The sequence below is a fragment of the Pristiophorus japonicus genome, unplaced genomic scaffold (genome assembly GCF_044704955.1).
Source record: "Pristiophorus japonicus isolate sPriJap1 unplaced genomic scaffold, sPriJap1.hap1 HAP1_SCAFFOLD_339, whole genome shotgun sequence".
Classification (NCBI taxonomy): Eukaryota; Metazoa; Chordata; class Chondrichthyes; family Pristiophoridae; genus Pristiophorus; species Pristiophorus japonicus.
The window spans coordinates 405187-424361 of NW_027253205.1; the positions used below are offsets into that span (position 1 = coordinate 405187).

A 19175-nucleotide genomic window follows, 5' to 3' on the forward strand; every position below is an offset into this window, starting at 1 on the left:
TCAGGAGTTCGAGGCGGTCACGTGTGGTCTGGAGGAGGGGAATTTGCTGTAGAGTTCGTGGTTGCAGACGTCTGGGGGGGGGTGGGGTTTGTTGTCTCAGACGTCTGGGGGGGGGGGGGGGGTGGTGGGGGTTGTCGGCACATGCGTCTGGCTGTCTGGGGGAGTTTGTGACCGCAGACGTCTGGCTGTCTGGGGGCGTTTGTGATCGCAGACGTCTGGCTGTCTGGGGGAGTTTGTGATCGCAGACGTCTGGCTGTCTGGGCGAGTTTGTGATCGCAGACGTCTGGCTGTCTGGGGGAAGTTTGTGATCGCAGACGTCTGGCTGTCTGGGGGAAGTTTGTGATCGCAGACGTCTGGCTGTCTGGGGAAGTTTGTGATCGCAGACGTCTGGCTGTCTGGGGGAAGTTTGTGATCGCAGACGTCTGGCTGTCTGGGGGAAGTTTGTGATCGCAGCCGTCTGGGGCTTCTGGGAGAGCTTGTGGCCGGCGGGGTCTGTGGTTGCAGTGACCCGGGTGGGTTATTTATTGGTTCCTGGGATGTGGGCGTCGCTGGCAGGGCCAGCAATTTATTGCCCTCGAGGAGGTGGTGGAGACTCACCATTTCAGAGGGGCAGCAGTTAAGAGTCGACCACATTGCTGTTGGGTCCGGAGTCTCATCTCGGCCAGACCGGGTAAAGACAGTAGATTTCCATCCCCCGAAAGGACAGCAGCGAACCAGATGGGTTTTTAACGGCAATCCCAGTATTGCCACGGTCGAAATTTCACGGACTAGCTCTTCTTCAATTCCCGATTTATTTACTTAACCGGCTTTAAATTTCCTCCCCCCCCCGCCAGTTGCCGTGGTAGGATTTGAACTCGCGGCTCCCGGATCACGATGGTTGTGGACATCTGGCGGTCCGGGGCGGTGATTCCGCGGTCGCAGACGTCTCGCGGTTGGGGGCGACTGCGGAGCGCGGGACCGGACCGGTGGGCTGCGATCGCGGTGCGGAGCGAGATCTCCCCCTTCCCCCCCCCCCCCCCCCCCCACCCCCCCTCTGCGAGCCACCCCTGTGGGACCCGGGGCGGACCCAAGGCCCCCGGTGGTTAGCGCGGAACCGACCAGGTCTCGGTGCTCCCAAAGGGTTAACGCCGTGTGTGTGCTTTGAGACTGCCTGCAAAGGAATGTGTTTTCTAAATAAACGCGATGCTGGGAGGGGAACTGGCTGTTGATGGGAACCAGCCAGCTTCAGATCAGCCAGTGAGTCACCGACGAGGCACTGGGGGAAGGGGAGGGGAGAAAGCAGACTCACTGGAAATATCCCCAATCCTAACGTCGGCAGCAGAAGCCAAACCGGCAGTTGAGAACTCCTGCAGAGCAGGACAGGAGGCCTGGTGCATCTGGGTTGTTAAAACAACAACAACTTGTATAAGAACATAAGAAATAGGAGCAGGAGTAGGCCATCTGGCCCTTCGAGCCTGCTCCGCCATTTAATACGATCATGGCTGATCCGATCATGGACTCAGCTCCACTTCCCTGCCCGTTCCCCGTAACCCCTTATCCTATCCCCTTATCGGTGAAGGAACTGTCTATCTCTGTCTTAAATTTATTCAATGTCCCAGCATCCACAGCTCTCTGAGGCAGCGAATTCCACAGATTTACAACCCTCTGAGAAGAAATTTCTCCTCATCTCAGTTTTAAAAGGGCGGCCCCTTTATTCTAAGACTATGCCCCTGAGTTCGAGTCTCCTCCATCAGTGAAAACATCATATCTGCATCCACCTTGTCGAGTCCCTTCATAATCTTATACGTTTTGATAAGATCGCCTCTCGGTCTTCTGAACTCCCATGAGTAGAGGCCCAACCTACTCAACCTTTCCTCATAATTCAATCCCCTCATCTCCGGAATCAACCGAGTGAACCTTCTCTGAGCTGCCTCCAAAGCAAGTATATCCTTTCGTAAATATGGAAACCAAAACTGCACGCAGTACTCCAGATGTGGCCTCACCAATACCCTGTATAACTGTAGCAAGACTTCACAGCTTTTATACTCCATCCCCTTTGCAATAAAGACCAAGATTCCATTGGGATTGTGTTCAGTGGGAGTGAATGGGAAGGGGTTTGGGTCCATTGGGATTGTCTACAGTGGGAGTGAATGGGAAGGGGTTTGGGTCCATTGGGATTGTGTACAGTGGGAGTGAAGGGGTTTGGGTCCATTGGGATTGTGTACAGTGGGAGTGAATGGGAAGGGGTCTGTGTCCATTGGGATTGTGTACAGTGGGAGTGAATGGGAAGGGGTTTGGGTCCATTGGGATTGTGTACAGTGGGAGTGAATGGGAAGGGGTTTGGGTCCATTGGGATTGTGTACAGTGGGAGTGAATGGAAAGGGGTTTGGGTCCATTGGGATTGTGTACAGTGGGAGTGAAGGGGTTTGGGTCCATTGGGATTGTGTACAGTGGGAGTGAATGGGAAGGGGTCTGTGTCCATTGGGATTGTGTACAGTGGGAGTGAATGGGAAGGGGTTTGGGTCCATTGGGATTGTGTACAGTGGGCGTGAATGGGAAGGGGTTTGTGTCCGTTGGGATTGTGTACAGTGGGCGTGAATGGGAAGGGATTTGTGTCCGTTGGGATTGTGCACACAGCAGGACAGGAGACCTGGCCCATCTGGGTTGTTCAACAACAATATAGCGCCGTTAACCTCCCAAGGTGCTTCACGAGGCAAATTTGACACTGAGCCGCATAAGTAGAAATTAGCGCAGGTGACCAAAAGCTGGGTCAGAGAGGACGGTTTTAAGGAGTGTCTTGAAGGAGGAAAGAGAGGCGGAGAAATTTAGGCAGGGAGGTCCAGAGATTAGAGGCCCAGACAACACCAATGGATGAGCGATTAAAGTATCTCTCGAAGCCTCTGTACTTAATGCCCTGCATACCCCACCACACCCTGTTACCCAGGAATTCCCTTCCTACTCACACTCCCACGATCCCAATGGAGCAAACGCTTTTCCATTCATCAGTGCGGCGCTCCCTCCGACAGCGCAGTGCGGCGCTCCCTCAGCACCGCCCCTCGGGACTGTTGGCCTGGACTCTGGGGCTGGAGTCACTGTAACGGGACCACCTGAGTCTCGGCTTGAGCGGCGGGGGAAATGGAGGAGTGACGGTGTGCTTAAACTGCAGAAAACGCAATTTAGCCGGGTACGATTATGGAACCTCTCTTGATCCAAACTCTCTTCCGCGAACCTACCAAGGGGTTAACATGTAGTTGTGTGTTTATTTCTGGCGCCTGGCTTGCTGAGATTGTCCAAGTCCGGTCCTGGGCCCCCCCCCCCCCCCCCCCCTCCCTCCACCCTCGTCTGCAGGGCCTCCCTTGAGGCCTGCAGTGTATGAAGCAAAAAAACCCAGGGGCTCCTTGGATTTCCAGAACCCCCCCTCCTCACATACCATCCGTGGGAACCCGCGACACAGATTCAATGCTTCCTGTCCAACTGGGGGAAAACATTCCCAACTCTCCGGGGTGCTGTCCATTTTTGTCAGGAGTGTTTGGCCGAAACATTCCTGCGTTTCTTTCTCAAATAAATGCAAACCCGGGGAAAGGAATGTGTCCCTGGCCCTCTTGTGGTCAGTGTTGGCTGCACAGAAAGCTGCCTTACCACCCCCCCCCCACTACCCCCCCCGTCGCTGATTGCAGTGCGGGCAGGCACAGCAGGAGGGGCGAAGGAGCGGCAAGAGTCCGTGGGGGGGGGGGGCCCCAGGAGAGGCGAGGGCAGTGTCGGCCAGCCCACACTGTGCGATGTGTGTGTACACTAGGTCCGTGCAGCAGAGCTGGTCTCCAGTCGTCCTGGTCAACCCTCGCCACTGGACCAAGACCTGGCTCTGTCAAGGCGGTGTGGTGGCTGGTGTACAACGGCCAACCCCACGTTAAACAAATCCGCCCACAGGCATCTTCCACCCTTCAGGATTTAGTTCGGGATCTGGAATATTAGGTCCTTCATTGAAAGACCTGTTTGGCATGGAAGCAGGTCACCCTCGATACGAGGGACTGCCGATAATGGTGATCTCGGCCCCCAGTTCAAGTACAGCCTCTCTGTGACCCAGCTCACCCGACAGTGGCATAGAAAATAGGAGCAGGAGCAGGCCATTCGGCCCTTCGAGCCTGCACCACCATTCAATATGATCATGGCTGATCCTCCATTTTCAACGCATATTCCCGCTTTCTCCCCATACCCCTTGATGCCTCTTGTTTCTAGAAATCTATCTACCTCCCTCTTGGCGGAGGTGCGGTGAATGTTTGTGGCGGAGGAGCGGCAAGAGATCGTGGCCGGAGATGCGGGGAATGAGAGTACGGGGCCCAGAGGCCACCCGGGCCAGCCCACACTGCGCTATGTGTGCGCACTAGATCTGTGCAGCAGAACCGTCCTCCTGGATAACCCTTGTCACTACTACTGAGGAAGGACATTCTTGTTATTGAGGGAGTGCAGCGAAGGTTCACCAGACTGATTCCCGGGATGGCAGGACTGACCTATGAAGAAAGACTGGATCGACTGGGCTTATATTCACAGGAGTTTAGAAGAATGAGGGGGAATCTCATAGAAACATATAAAATTCTGACGGGACTGGACAGGTTAGATGCGGGAAGAATGTTCCCGATGTTGGGGAAGTCCAGAACCAGGGGGATCACAGTCTAAGGATAAGGGGTAAGCCATTTAGGACCGAGATGAGGAGAGACTTCTTCACTCAGAGAATTGTGAACCTGTGGAATTCTCTACCACAGAGAGTTGTTGAGGCCAGTTCGTTGGATATATTCAAAAGGGAGTTAGATGTGGCCCTTACGGTTAAAGGGATCAAGGGGTATGGAGAGAAAGCAGGAATGGGGTACTGAAGTTGCATGATCATATTGAATGGTGGTACAGGCTCGAAGGGCCAAATGGCTTACTCCTGCACCTAGTTTCTATGTTTCCATAAAGACCTCGCTCTGTCAAGCCCGTGTGGTGGCTGGTGTGCAACGGTCACCACACGTTAAAAGAAAAATCCACGCACAGGCACCTTCTACCCTGGAGTTCAGGACTGAAATATCGGGTCCTTTATTGAGACATCTGCGAACTCGTCCCTTTTGATGTGGATGCAAGTCATCGGCGGTCCTTCGAACAAGGATGATGATGAAATATATTCAGTGACTTGGCCCTCACAGCCTCCTGTGGTAGAGAATTCCACAGGTTCACCACCCTCTGAGTGAAGACATTTCTCCTCATCTCGCTCCTAAATTTCCTACCCCGTATCCTGAGACTGTGACCCCTTGTTCTAGACTTCCCAGCCCCCGGGGAAACATCCTCCCCACATCCAGTCTGTCCAACCCCGTCAGAATTTTATACCTTTCAATCAGATCCCCTCTCATTCTTCTAAACTCTGGATAGCGACCCTTCCGCCAAGGGGAACTGTTTCTCCTTATTCACTCTGTCTAAACCCTTCATGATTTTGAACACCTCTATCAAATCTCTTCTCAGCCTTGTCTGCTCCAAGGAGAACAACCTCAGCTTCTCCAGTCTATCCACGTCACTGAAGTCCCTCATTCCTGGAACCATTGTCATAAATCTCTTCTGGACACATTCCAATCCTGCTCACCGGTCATCCCCTGTGCTCACTGATCCACATCGGCTTCCGATTAAGCAACGCTTCAATTTCTAAATGATCAAATTCCTCCATGGCCCTCGCCTCTCCTCTCTAACCTCCTCCAGCCCCTACACCCCTCCCCATCGCTGTAATCTCCTCCAGCCCCTACACCCCTCCCCATCGCTGTAACCTCCTCCAGCCCCTACACCCCTCCCCATCGCTGTAACCTCCTCCAGCCCCTACACCTCTCCCCATCGCTGTAATCTCCTCCAGCCCCTACACCCCTCCCCATCGCTGTAACCTCCTCCAGTCCCTACACCCCTCCCTATCTCTGTAACCTCCTCCAGCCCTTACACCCCTCCCTATCTCTGTAACCTCCTCCAGCCCTTACACCCCTCCCTATCTCTGTAACCTCCTCCAGCCCCTACACCCCTCCCTATCTCTGTAACCTCCTCCAGCCCCTACACCCCTCCCCATCGCTGTAACCTCCTCCAGCCCCTACACCCCTCCCTATCTCTGTAACCTCCTCCAGCCCCTACACCTCTCCCCATCGCTGTAATCTCCTCCAGCCCCTACACCCCTCCCCATCGCTGTAACCTCCTCCAGCCCCTACACCCCTCCCTATCTCTGTAACCTCCTCCAGCCCCTACACCTCTCCCCATCGCTGTAATCTCCTCCAGCCCCTACACCCCTCCCTATCTCTGTAACCTCCTCCAGCCCCTACACCCCTCCCTATCTCTGTAACCCCCTCCAGCCCCTACACCCCTCCCTATCTCTGTAACCTCCTCCAGCCCCTACACCCCTCCCTATCTCTGTAACCTCCTCCAGCCCCTACACCCCTCCCTATCTCTGTAACCTCCTCCAGCCTCTACACCCCTCCCCATCGCTGTAACCTCCTCCAGCCCTCCCTATCTCTGTAATCTCCTACAGCCCTCCCTATCTCTGTAATCTCCTACAGCCCTCCCTATCTCTGTAATCTCCTACAGCCCTCCCTATCTCTGTAATCTCCTACACCCCTCCCTATCTCTGTAATTCCCTATCTCTGTAATTCCCTCCAGCCCCTACACCCCTCCCTATCTCTAACTCCTCCAGCTCCTACAACCCTCCTTATCTCTGTAATCTCCAGCCCCTACACCCCTCCCTATCTCTGTAATCCCCTCCAGCCCCACAATCCACCGAGATGTCTGTGCTCCTCTAATTCTGACCTCTTGAGCATCCCTGATTATAATTGATCCACCATTAGAGACCGGGCCTTCTGTTGCCTGGGCCCCAAGCTCTGGAACTCCCTCCCTAAACCTCACCGCCTCTCTACTAATCTTTCCTCCTTCAAGACGCTCCTTAAAACCACCCTCTTTGACCAACCTGTGCTAATTTGTCTTATTTTTTTATCTCTGAATACTCCTGTGATTGCTTTGGGATGTTTCAGGATGTTAAAGGCGCTATATAAATACAAGTTGTTGTTGTACCCTCTCCAAAGTCTTCACATCCATTCTAAAGTGTTCAACCAGAATTGGACACCGTACTCCAGCTGGGATCGAACTACTGTGTCCCCACTTAATAACCGGTCTCCGTTCAATACAGACTCTGGCCCTGTACTCTGGTGTCAGCTGTGGCTCAGTGGGTAGCCCTCTTGCCCGAGTCAGAAGGTTGTGGGTTCAAGACCCACTCCAGACTCACGAGCACATAAATCTAGGCTGACACACCAGTGCTGTGCTGAGGGAGTGCCGCACTGTTGGAGGGTAAGTACTGAGGGTGCGCTGTCGGAGGGGCGGTGCTGAGGGAGCGCCGTACTGCGCTGTCGGAGGGGCAGTGCTGAGGGAGCGCCGTGCGGTGCTGAGGGAGCGCCGTACTGCGCTGTCGGAGGGACGGTGCTGAGGGAGTGCCGTGCTGTCAGACGGCGGTGCTGAAGGAGAGTCGCGCTGTCGGAGGGGCGGTGTTTCAGATGAGACGTTAAACCGAGGCCCCGTCTGCCCCTTCAGGTGAATGTAAAATACCCCAGGGCACTATTTTGAAGAAGAGCAGGGGAGTTATCCCCGGTGTCCTGGGGCCAATATTTATCCCTCAATCAACGTAACATATTATCTGGTCATTATCACATTGCTGTGTGTGGGAGCTTGCTGTGAGAAAATTGCCTGCCGTGTTTCCCACATTACAACAGTGACCACACTCCAAAAGTACTTCATTGGCTGTAAAGCGCTTTGAGACGTCCGGTGATCGTGAAAGGCGCTATATAAATGCAAGTCTTTTTCTTTTCTTTTAATTCCCTTTCGAAGGCTGCTATTGAGACTGCCTCCCGCCCTATCAGGCACTGCATCGTAAATCCTAACCACTCGTTGCGTAAAGAAAGTTATTCTTCATGTCGCCTGTGGTTCTTGTGCCAATCACCTTAAATCTGTGCCCTCTGGATAGCGACCCTTCCGCCAAGGGGAACTGTTTCTCCTTATTCACTCTGTCTAAACCCTTCATGATTTTGAACACCTCTATCAAATCTCTTCTCAGCCTTGTCTGCTCCAAGGAGAACAACCTCAGCTTCTCCAGTCTATCCACGTCACTGAAGTCCCTCATTCCTGGAACCATTGTCATAAATCTCTTCTGGACACATTCCAATCCTGCTCACCATCATCCCCTGTGCTCACTGATCCACATCGGCTTCCGATTAAGCAACGCTTCAATTTCTAAATTATCAAATTCCTCCATGGCCCTCGCCTCTCCTCTCTAACCTCCTCCAGCCCCTACACCCCTCCCCATCGCTGTAATCTCCTCCAGCCCCTCCACCTCTCCCCATCGCTGTAACCTCCTCCAGCCCCTACACCTCTCCCCATCGCTGTAATCTCCTCCAGCCCCTACACCCCTCCCCATCGCTGTAATCTCTTCCAGCCCCTACACCCCTCCCCATCGCTGTAACCTCCTCCAGCCCCTACACCTCTCCCCATCGCTGTAATCTCCTCCAGCCCCTACACCTCTCCCCATCGCTGTAACCTCCTCCAGCCCCTACACCCCTCCCCATCGCTGTAACCTCCTCCAGCCCCTACACCCCTCCCTATCTCTGTAACCTCCTCCAGCCCCTACACCCCTCCCCATCGCTGTAACCTCCTCCAAGCCCCTACACCTCTCCCCATCGCTGTAACCTCCTCCAGCCCCTACACCTCTCCCCATCGCTGTAATCTCCTCCAGCCCCTACACCCCTCCCTATCTCTGTAACCTCCTCCAGCCCCTACACCCCTCCCTATCTCTGTAACCTCCTCCAGCCCCTACACCCCTCCCTATCTCTGTAACCTCCTCCAGCCCCTACACCTCTCCCCATCGCTGTAACCTCCTCCAGCCCCCACACCTCTCCCCATCGCTGTAATCTCCTCCAGCCCCAACACCCCTCCCTATCTCTGTAACCTCCTCCAGCCCCTACACCCCTCCCTATCTCTGTAACCTCCTCCAGCCCTACACCACTCCCTATCTCTGTAACCTCCTCCAGTCCCTACACCCCTCTCTATCTCTGTAACCTCCTCCAGCCCCGATACCCTCCCTATCTCTGTAACCTCCTCCAGCCCCGACACCCCTCCCCATCGCTGTAACCTCCTCCAGCCCCTACACCTCTCCCCATCGCTGTAATCTCCTCCAGCCCCAACACCCCTCCCTATCTCTGTAACCTCCTCCAGCCCTACACCACTCCCTATCTCTGTAACCTCCTCCAGTCCCTACACCCCTCTCTATCTCTGTAACCTCCTCCAGCCCCGATACCCTCCCTATCTCTGTAACCTCCTCCAGCCCCGACACCCCTCCCCATCGCTGTAACCTCCTCCAGCCCCTACACCTCTCCCCATCGCTGTAATCTCCTCCAGCCCCAACACCCCTCCCTATCTCTGTAACCTCCTCCAGCCCTACACCACTCCCTATCTCTGTAACCTCCTCCAGTCCCTACACCCCTCTCTATCTCTGTAACCTCCTCCAGCCCCGATACCCTCCCTATCTCTGTAACCTCCTCCAGCCCCGACACCCCTCCCCATCGCTGTAACCTCCTCCAGCCCCTACACCTCTCCCCATCGCTGTAATCTCCTCCAGCCCCTACACCCCTCCCTATCTCTGTAATCTCCTACACCCCTCCCTATCTCTGTAACCTCCTCCAGCCCCTACACCTCTTCCTATCTCTGTAACCTCCTCCAGCCCCTACACCCCTCCCGATCTCTGTAATCTCCTCCAGCCCCTACACCCCTCCCTATCTCTGTAATCTCCAGCCCCTACACCCCTCTCTATCTCTGTAATCCCCTCCAGCCCCACAATCCACCGAGATGTCTGTGCTCCTCTAATTCTGACCTCTTGAGCATCCCTGATTATAATTGATCCACCATTAGAGACCGGGCCTTCTGTTGCCTGGGCCCCAAGCTCTGGAACTCCCTCCCTAAACCTCACCGCCTCTCTACTAATCTTTCCTCCTTCAAGACGCTCCTTAAAACCGTCCTCTTTGACCAACCTGTGCTAATTTGTCTTATTTTTTTATCTCTGAATACTCCTGTGATTGCTTTGGGATGTTTCAGGATGTTAAAGGCGCTATATAAATACTTGTTATTGTTGTACCCTCTCCAAAGCCTTCACATCCATCCTAAAGTGTTCAACCAGAATTGGACACCGTACTCCAGCTGGGATCGAACTACTGTGTCCCCACTTAATAACCGGTCTCCGTTCAATACAGACTCTGGCCCTGTACTCTGGTGTCAGCTGTGGCTCAGTGGGTAGCCCTTTTGCCCGAGTCAGAAGGTTGTGGGTTCAAGACCCACTCCAGACACACGAGCACATAAATCTAGGCTGACACACCAGTGCTGTGCTGAGGGAGTGCCGCACTGTTGGAGGGGCAGTGCTGAGGGAGTGCTGCGCTGTCGGGAGGGGCAGTGCTGAGGGAGTGCTGCGCTGTCGGAGGGGCAGTACTGAGGGAGTGCCGCGCTGTCGGAGGGGCAGTACTGAGGGAGTGCTGCACTGTCGGAGGGGCAGTACTGAGGGAGTGCCGCAATATCGGAGGGGCAGTACTGAGGGAGTGCCGCACTGTCGGAGGGGCAGTACTGAGGGAACGCCGCACTGTCGGAGGAGCAGTGCTGAGGGAGTGCCGCGCTGTCGGAGGGGCAGTACTGAGGGAGTGCTGCACTGTCGGAGGGGCAGTACTGAGGGAGTGCCGCACTGTCGGAGGGGCAGTACTGAGGGAGCGCCGCACTGTCGGGGAAGCAGTACTGAGGGAGCGCCGCACTGTCGGAGGAGCAGTACTGAGGGAGCGCCGCACTGTCGGGGTGGCAGTACTGAGGGAGCGCCGCACTGTCGGGGTGGCAGTACTGAGGGAGTGCCGCACTGTCGGAGGAGCCTTCTTTCAGATGAGGCGTTAAACCGAAGCCCCATCTGCCCCCTCAGGTGGATGTAAAAGATCCCATGGCACTATTTCGAAGAAGAGCAGGGGAGTTCTCCCCGGCGTCCTGGGGCCAATGTATAACCCTCCATCAACATCACAAGGAAAGCTTATCTGGTCGTTACCACATTGCTGTGTGGGAGCTTGCTGTGCGCAAATTGGCTGCCGCGTTTCCCACATTACTACAGTGACTACACTTCAAAAATACTTCATTGGCTGTAAAGAGCTTTGAGACATCCGGTGGTTGTGAAAGGCGCTATATAAATGCAAGTCAGAGTCCCTGGCCGCCCCGTGCATGGTTCTATTTCTGCTCATCTGCCGGTTTCATGAGTTTATTCTCTGTTCCCTCAGGTGCTGGCCTGGTTTGAGGAGGGCGAACAAACTATCACGGCGTTCGTGGAACCCTTTGTCATTCTGCTGATCCTGGTGGCAAACGCCATCGTGGGTGTTTGGCAGGTATGGGAGAGAGGACTGGTCAAGGGCCTCTGGTCTGGGGGGAAATCAGCCAGGGTTCTTGCTCCTGATCACTGCCCAGTGACCCCTGGGTTAGAGAGAGAGGGGAAATCAGCCAGGGTTCCTGCTCCTGATCACTGCCCAGTGACCCCTGGGTTAGAGAGAGGGGAAATCAGCCAGGGTTCCTGCTCCTGATCACTGCCCAGTGACCCTGGGTTAGAGAGAGAGGGGAAATCAGCCAGGGTTCCTGCTCCTGATCACTGTCCAGTGACCCCTGGGTTAGAGAGAGAGAGGGGAAATCAGCCAGGGTTCCTGCTCCTGATCACTGTCCAGTGACCCCTGGGTTAGAGAGAGGGGAAATCAGCATGGTTCCTGCTCCTGATCACTGCCCAGTGACCCCTGGGTTAGAGACGGGGAAATCAGCCAGGGTTCCTGCTCCTGATCACTGCCCAGTGACCCCTGGGTTAGAGAGAGCGGGGAAATCAGCCAGGGTTCCTGCTCCTGATCACTGCCCAGTGACCCCTGGGTTAGAGAGAGCGGGGAAATCAGCCAGGGTTCCTGCTCCTGATCACTGCCCAGTGACCCCTGGGTTAGAGAGAGCGGGGAAATCAGCCAGGGTTCCTGCTCCTGATCACTGCCCAGTGACCCCTGGGTTAGAGAGAGAGAGGAAATCAGCCAGGGTTCCTGCTCCTGATCACTGCCCAGTGACCCCTGGGTTAGAGAGAGAGGGGAAATCAGCCAGGGTTCCTGCTCCTGATCACTGCCCAGTGACCCCTGGGTTAGAGAGAGAGGGGAAATCAGCCAGGGTTCCTGCTCCTGATCACTGCCCAGTGACCCCTGGGTTAGAGAGAGAGGGGAAATCAGCCAGGGTTCCTGCTCCTGATCACTGCCCAGTGACCCCTGGGTTAGAGAGAGAGGGGAAATCAGCCAGGGTTCCTGCTCCTGATCACTGCCCAGTGACCCCTGGGTTAGAGAGAGAGGGGAAATCAGCCAGGGTTCCTGCTCCTGATCCCTGCCCAGTGACCCCTGGGTTAGAGAGAGGGGAAATCAGCCAGGGTTCCTGCTCCTGATCACTGCCCAGTGACCCCTGGGTTAGAGAGATAGAGGGGAAATCAGCCAGGGTTCCTGCTCCTGATCACTGTCCAGTGACCCCTGGGTTAGAGAGATAGAGGGGAAATCAGCCAGGGTTCCTGCTCCTGATCACTGCCCAGTGACCCCTGGGTTAGAGAGAGGGGAAATCAGCCAGGGTTCCTGCTCCTGATCACTGCCCAGTGACCCCTGGGTTAGAGAGATAGAGGGGAAATCAGCCAGGGTTCCTGCTCCTGATCACTGCCCAGTGACCCCCTGGGTTAGAGAGAGGGGAAATCAGCCAGGGTTCCTGCTCCTGATCACTGCCCAGTGACCCCCTGGGTTAGAGAGAGAGGGGAAATCAGCCAGGGTTCCTGCTCCTGATCACTGCCCAGTGACCCCTGGGTTAGAGAGAGAGAGGAAATCAGCCAGGGTTCCTGCTCCTGATCACTGCCCAGTGACCCCTGGGTTAGAGAGAGGGGAAATCAGCCAGGGTTCCTGCTCCTGATCACTGCCCAGTGACCCCTGGGTTAGAGAGAGAGGGGAAATCAGCCAGGGTTCCTGCTCCTGATCACTGCCCAGTGACCCCTGGGTTAGAGAGAGAGGGGAAATCAGCCAGGGTTCCTGCTCCTGATCACTGCCCAGTGACCCTTGGGTTAGAGAGAGAGGGGAAATCAGCCAGGGTTCCTGCTCCTGATCACTGCCCAGTGACCCCTGGGTTAGAGAGAGAGGGGAAATCAGCCAGGGTTCCTGCTCCTGATCACTGCCCAGTGACCCCTGGGTTAGAGAGAGGGGAAATCAGCCAGGGTTCCTGCTCCTGATCACTGCCCAGTAACCCCTGGGTTAGAGAGAGAGGGGAAATCAGCCAGGGTTCCTGCTCCTGATCACTGCCCTGTGACTCCTGGGTAGAAGGAGGGTAAATCCGTGTGTGTGTTTCTGTGGGTCCATGTGTGCGTGTGTGTGTGTTTCTGCATGTCTGTGGGTGTGTTTCAGCGGGCCTGTGGGTCCATGTCCGTGTCTGTGATGCGCAGCCCGCTGACCCGCTGCCTCTTGCCTTCGCCCAGGAGAGGAATGCGGAGAACGCAATCGAGGCCCTGAAAGAATACGAGCCCGAGATGGGCAAGGTGTACCGGCAGGATCGGAAGAGTGTGCAACGGATCAAAGCTCGTGACATCGTCCCCGGGGACATAGTCGAGGTGGCAGGTGTGTGAGAGATTTATACACTGTTGCTCGAGGGCGAGGCAGGGCGAGTGTGTCGGCGATGGTGTTCGGGGCTGGCTGGTGTCAGAGACGGTTCTGTCACCCAACACTCCCAACAGCTGCTTCTGGTTCGTGTCGGAAGTTCAAACCTGACGCACTGCCCCCCAGGAAGCTGCCGACACTGTCCTCCTTTTAGTGAGCCAAAATCTGCTGCTTGAATACACCACATGGGGGCAGGCCACAGCTGCATGACTGTCAGTGGGTGCAGCTCGCCCTCTCTCTCTCTCGCGCTCGCACTCTCTCTCTCGCGCTCGCACTCTCTCTCTCGCGCTCGCCCTCTCTCTCTCTCGCGCTCGCCCTCTCTCTCTCTCGCGCTCGCTCTCTCTCTCTCGCGCTCGCTCTCTCTCGCGCTCGCTCTCTCTCTCTCGCGCTCGCTCTCTCTCTCTCTCGCGCTCGCTCTCTCTCTCTCTCGCGCTCGCTCTCTCTCTCTCTCGCGCTCGCTCTCTCTCTCTCTCGCGCTCGCTCTCTCTCTCTCTCGCGCTCGCTCTCTCTCTCTCTCGCGCTCGCTCTCTCTCTCTCTCGCGCTCGCTCGCTCGCTCGCTCTCTCGCTCGCTCGCTCTCTCTCGCGCTCGCTCGCTCGCTCTCTCTCGCGCTCGCTCGCTCGCTCTCTCTCTCGCGCTCGCTCGCTCTCGCGCTCGCTCTCTCTCTCGCGCTCGCTCTCTCTCTCGCGCTCGCTCTCTCTCTCGCGCTCGCTCTCTCTCTCTCGCGCTCGCTCTCTCTCTCTCGCGCTCGCTCTCTCTCTCTCTCGCGCTCGCTCTCTCTCTCTCGCGCTCGCTCTCTCTCTCTCGCGCTCGCTCTCTCTCTCTCGCGCTCGCTCTCTCTCTCTCGCGCTCGCTCTCTCTCTCTCGCGCTCGCTCTCTCTCTCTCGCGCTCGCTCTCTCTCTCTCGCGCTCGCTCTCTCTCTCTCGCGCTCGCTCTCTCTCTCTCGCGCTCGCTCTCTCTCTCTCGCGCTCGCTCTCTCTCTCTCGCGCTCGCTCTCTCTCTCTCGCGCTCGCTCTCTCTCTCTCGCGCTCGCTCTCTCTCTCTCGCGCTCGCTCTCTCTCGCTCGCTCTCTCTCTCTCGCGCTCGCTCTCTCTCTCTCTCTCTCTCGCGCTCGCTCTCTCTCTCTCGCGCTCGCTCTCTCTCTCTCGCGCTCGCTCTCTCTCGCGCTCGCTCTCTCTCTCTCTCTCTCTCGCGCTCGCTCTCTCTCTCTCTCGCGCTCGCTCTCTCTCTCTCTCGCGCTCGCTCTCTCTCTCTCTCGCGCTCGCTCTCTCTCTCTCGCGCTCGCTCTCTCTCGCGCTCGCTCTCTCTCTCTCTCGCGCGCGCTCTCTCTCTCTCGCGCTCGCTCTCTCTCTCTCGCGCTCGCTCTCTCTCTCTCGCGCTCGCTCTCTCTCTCTCGCGCTCGCTCTCTCTCTCTCGCGCTCGCTCTCTCTCTCTCGCGCTCGCTCTCTCTCTCTCGCGCTCGCTCTCTCTCTCTCGCGCTCGCTCTCTCTCTCTCGCGCTCGCTCTCTCTCTCTCGCGCTCGCTCTCTCTCTCTCGCGCTCGCTCTCTCTCTCTCGCGCTCGCTCTCTCTCTCTCGCGCTCGCTCTCTCTCTCTCGCGCTCGCTCTCTCTCTCTCTCGCGCTCGCTCTCTCTCTCTCTCTCTCGCGCTCGCTCTCTCTCTCTCTCTCGCGCTCGCTCTCTCTCTCTCTCGCGCTCGCTCTCTCTCTCTCTCGCGCTCGCTCTCTCTCTCTCTCTCGCGCTCGCTCTCTCTCTCTCTCTCGCGCTCGCTCTCTCTCTCTCTCTCGCGCTCGCTCTCTCGCTCTCTCGCGCTCGCTCTCTCGCTCTCTCGCGCTCGCTCTCTCGCTCTCTCGCTCTCTCGCGCTCGCTCTCTCGCTCTCTCGCTCTCTCGCGCTCGCTCTCTCGCTCGCTCGCTCTCGCGCTCGCTCGCTCTCTCGCGCTCGCTCTCGCGCTCGCTCTCGCTCTCGCTCGCTCGCTCGCTCTCGCGCTCGCTCGCTCTCTCTCGCGCTCGCTCTCTCTCGCGCTCGCTCGCTCTCTCTCGCGCTCGCTCGCTCTCTCTCGCGCTCGCTCGCTCTCTCTCGCGCTCGCTCGCTCTCTCTCGCGCTCGCTCTCTCTCGCGCTCGCTCTCTCTCGCGCTCGCTCTCTCTCGCGCTCGCTCTCTCTCGCGCTCGCTCTCTCTCGCGCTCGCTCGCTCTCGCGCTCGCTCGCTCTCGCGCTCGCTCGCTCTCTCGCGCTCGCTCTCTCTCTCTCGCGCTCGCTCGCTCGCTCTCTCTCGCGCTCGCTCTCTCTCGCGCTCGCTCTCTCTCGCGCTCGCTCTCTCTCTCTCGCGCTCGCTCTCTCTCTCGCGCTCGCTCTCTCTCTCGCGCTCGCTCTCTCTCTCGCGCTCGCTCTCTCTCTCGCGCTCGCTCTCTCTCTCGCGCTCGCTCTCTCTCTCGCGCTCGCTCTCTCTCTCGCGCTCGCTCTCTCTCTCGCGCTCGCTCTCTCTCTCGCGCTCGCTCTCTCTCTCGCGCTCGCTCTCTCTCTCGCGCTCGCTCTCTCTCTCGCGCTCGCTCTCTCTCGCGCTCGCTCTCTCTCGCGCTCGCTCGCTCGCTCGCTTTCGCGCTCGCTCGCTCTCTCTCGCGCTCGCTCGCTCGCTCTCTCTCGCGCTCGCTCGCTCTCTCTCGCGCTCGCTCGCTCGCTCTCTCTCGCGCTCGCTCGCTCTCTCTCGCGCTCGCTCGCTCTCTCTCGCGCTCGCTCGCTCTCTCTCGCGCGCGCTCGCTCTCTCTCGCGCTCGCTCTCTCTCGCGCTCGCTCTCTCTCGCGCTCGCTCTCTCTCGCGCTCGCTCTCTCTCGCGCTCGCTCTCTCTCGCGCTCGCTCTCTCTCGCGCTCGCTCTCTCTCGCGCTCGCTCTCTCTCGCGCTCGCTCTCTCTCGCGCTCGCTCTCTCTCGCGCTCCCGCTCTCTCTCGCGCTCCCGCTCTCTCTCGCGCTCCCGCTCTCTCTCGCGCTCCCGCTCTCTCTCGCGCTCCCGCTCTCTCTCGCGCTCCCGCTCTCTCTCGCGCTCCCGCTCTCTCTCGCGCTCCCGCTCTCTCTCGCGCTCCCGCTCTCTCTCGCGCTCCCGCTCTCTCTCGCGCTCCCGCTCTCTCTCGCGCTCCCGCTCTCTCTCGCGCTCCCGCTCTCTCTCGCGCTCCCGCTCTCTCTCGCGCTCCCGCTCTCTCTCGCGCTCCCGCTCTCTCTCGCGCTCCCGCTCTCTCTCGCGCTCCCGCTCTCTCTCGCGCTCCCGCTCTCTCTCGCGCTCCCGCTCTCTCTCGCGCTCCCGCTCTCTCTCGCGCTCCCGCTCTCTCTCGCGCTCCCGCTCTCTCTCGCGCTCCCGCTCTCTCTCGCGCTCCCGCTCTCTCTCGCGCTCCCGCTCTCTCTCGCGCTCCCGCTCTCTCTCGCGCTCCCGCTCCCTCTCGCGCTCCCGCTCCCTCTCGCAGGCAGCGAGCCCCAGAATCCCAGGCCGACAATCCCAGTGTCCAGTACTGAGGGAGCGCTGCACTGTCGGAGGGGCAGAGCTGATGGAGCGCTGCACTGTCGGAGGGGCGGAGCTGAGGGAGCGCCGCACTGTCGGAGGGGCCATCTTTTGGATGAGATGTTGATGTAAATGATCCCATGGCTACTATTGGAAGGAGAGCAGGAGAGTTATTCCCGTGTCCTCATTATTTATCCCTCAGCCAACATCACCAAAAATGAGATGATCTGGTCATTTATCACTTTGCTGTCTGTGGGAGTTTGCCGAGTACAGATTGGATGCAGCATTTCCTAACAGTGCGAGTAAATGCACTTCAAAGTCAATCATTTTATGTGTCGACGGCAAAGTCAGTCCTTTCATCAAAGCGACGTTTGCCGTCACTCCAGTGGTGTGTCTTTAACCCTCTGTTTCGCAGTCGCTGGAGAAATACCACCAACGATGCCTCCGCAAGATCCTACAAATCCCCCGGGAGGACAGACGCACCAACGTTAGCGTCCTCGACCAGGCCCAACATCCCCAGCATCGAAGCACTGACCACACTCGACCAGCTCCGCTGGGCAGGGCCACATTGTCCGCATGCCCCAGACACGAGACTCCCCAAAGCAAACGCTCTACTCGGAACTCCTTCACGACAAGCGAGCCAAAGGTGGGCAGAGGAAACGTTACAAGGGACCACCCTCAAAGCCTCCCTGATAAAGTGCAACATCCCCACCGACACCTGGGAGTCCCTGGCTAAAGACCAGTCCGCCCGGAGTGGAGGAAGTGCATCCGGGAGGGCGCCGAGCACCTCGAGTCTCGTCGCCGAGAGCGTGCAGAGACCAAGCGCAGGCAGCGGAAGGAGCGTGCGGCAAACCAGTCCCACCCACCCCTTCCCTCAACGTCTGTCTGTCCCACCTGTGACAGGGACTGTGGTTCCCGTATTGGACTGTTCAGCCACCTAAGGACTCATGTTAAGAGTGGAAGCAAGTCTTCCTCGATTCCGAGGGACTGCCTCAGATGGTGATGATGATGCGCTCTCGGAGTGAGGTTTGCCTGTATCTGCCACTAACCAGGCTTCACCTATTTTTCAGTGGGAGACAAGGTGCCTGCTGATATTCGTCTGACTTCCATCAAATCTACAACACTGCGAGTGGACCAATCCATCCTCACAGGTACGTTATTGGGACAGAGATATCAATGCCGGATTCCTGCTCCTGATCACTGCCCAGTGACTCCTGGGTTAGAGAGAGGGGAAATCAGCCAGGGTTCCTGCTCCTGATCACTGCCCAGTGACCCCTGGGTTAGAGAGAGGGGAAATCAGCCAGGGTTCCTGCTCCTGATCACTGCCCAGTGACCCCTGGGTTAGAGAGAGAGAGGAAATCAGCCAGAGTTCCTGCTCCTGATCACTGCCCAGTGGCCCCTGGGTTAGAGAGAGAGGAGAAATCAGCCAGGGTTCCTGCTCCTGATCACTGCCCAGTGACCCCTGGGTTAGAGAGAGAGGGAAATCAGCCAGGGTTCCTGCTCCTGATCACTGCCCAGTGACCCCTGGGTTAGAGAGAGGGGAAATCAGCCAGGGTTCCTGCTCCTGCTCCCTGCCCAGTGACCCCTGGGTTAGAGAGAGAGAGGAAATCAGCCAGAGTTCCTGCTCCTGATCACTGCCCAGTGGCCCCTGGGTTAGAGAGAGAGGAGAAATCAGCCAGGGTTCCTGCTCCTGATCACTGCCCAGTGACCCCTGGGTTAGAGAGAGAGGGAAATCAGCCAGGGTTCCTGCTCCTGATCACTGCCCAGTGACCCCTGGGTTAGAGAGAGAGGGGAAATCAGCCAGGGTTCCTGCTCCTGATCACTGCCCAGTGACCCCTGGGTTAGAGAGAGAGGGGAAATCATAAGAGAAGAATTAGGAGCAGGAGTTGACCATTCGCCCCCTCGAGCCTGCTCCACCATTCAATAAGATCATGGCTGATCATTCCCTCAGTACCCCTTTCCTGCTTTCT

General features: G+C 57.5%; 1 protein-coding gene across 1 annotated transcript in view; it reads left to right on the top strand.

The window, feature by feature from the left end:
* LOC139250041 (sarcoplasmic/endoplasmic reticulum calcium ATPase 2-like) overlaps positions 1-19175 on the top strand; it is a 116167-nt gene that overhangs the window by 29430 nt on the left and 67562 nt on the right. The window contains exons 4-6 of the mRNA XM_070872605.1: positions 11310-11414; positions 13544-13682; positions 18276-18356. Of these exons, the coding sequence (XP_070728706.1) occupies positions 11310-11414; positions 13544-13682; positions 18276-18356 (325 nt within the window). The remainder of the gene's footprint in view (positions 1-11309; positions 11415-13543; positions 13683-18275; positions 18357-19175) is intronic.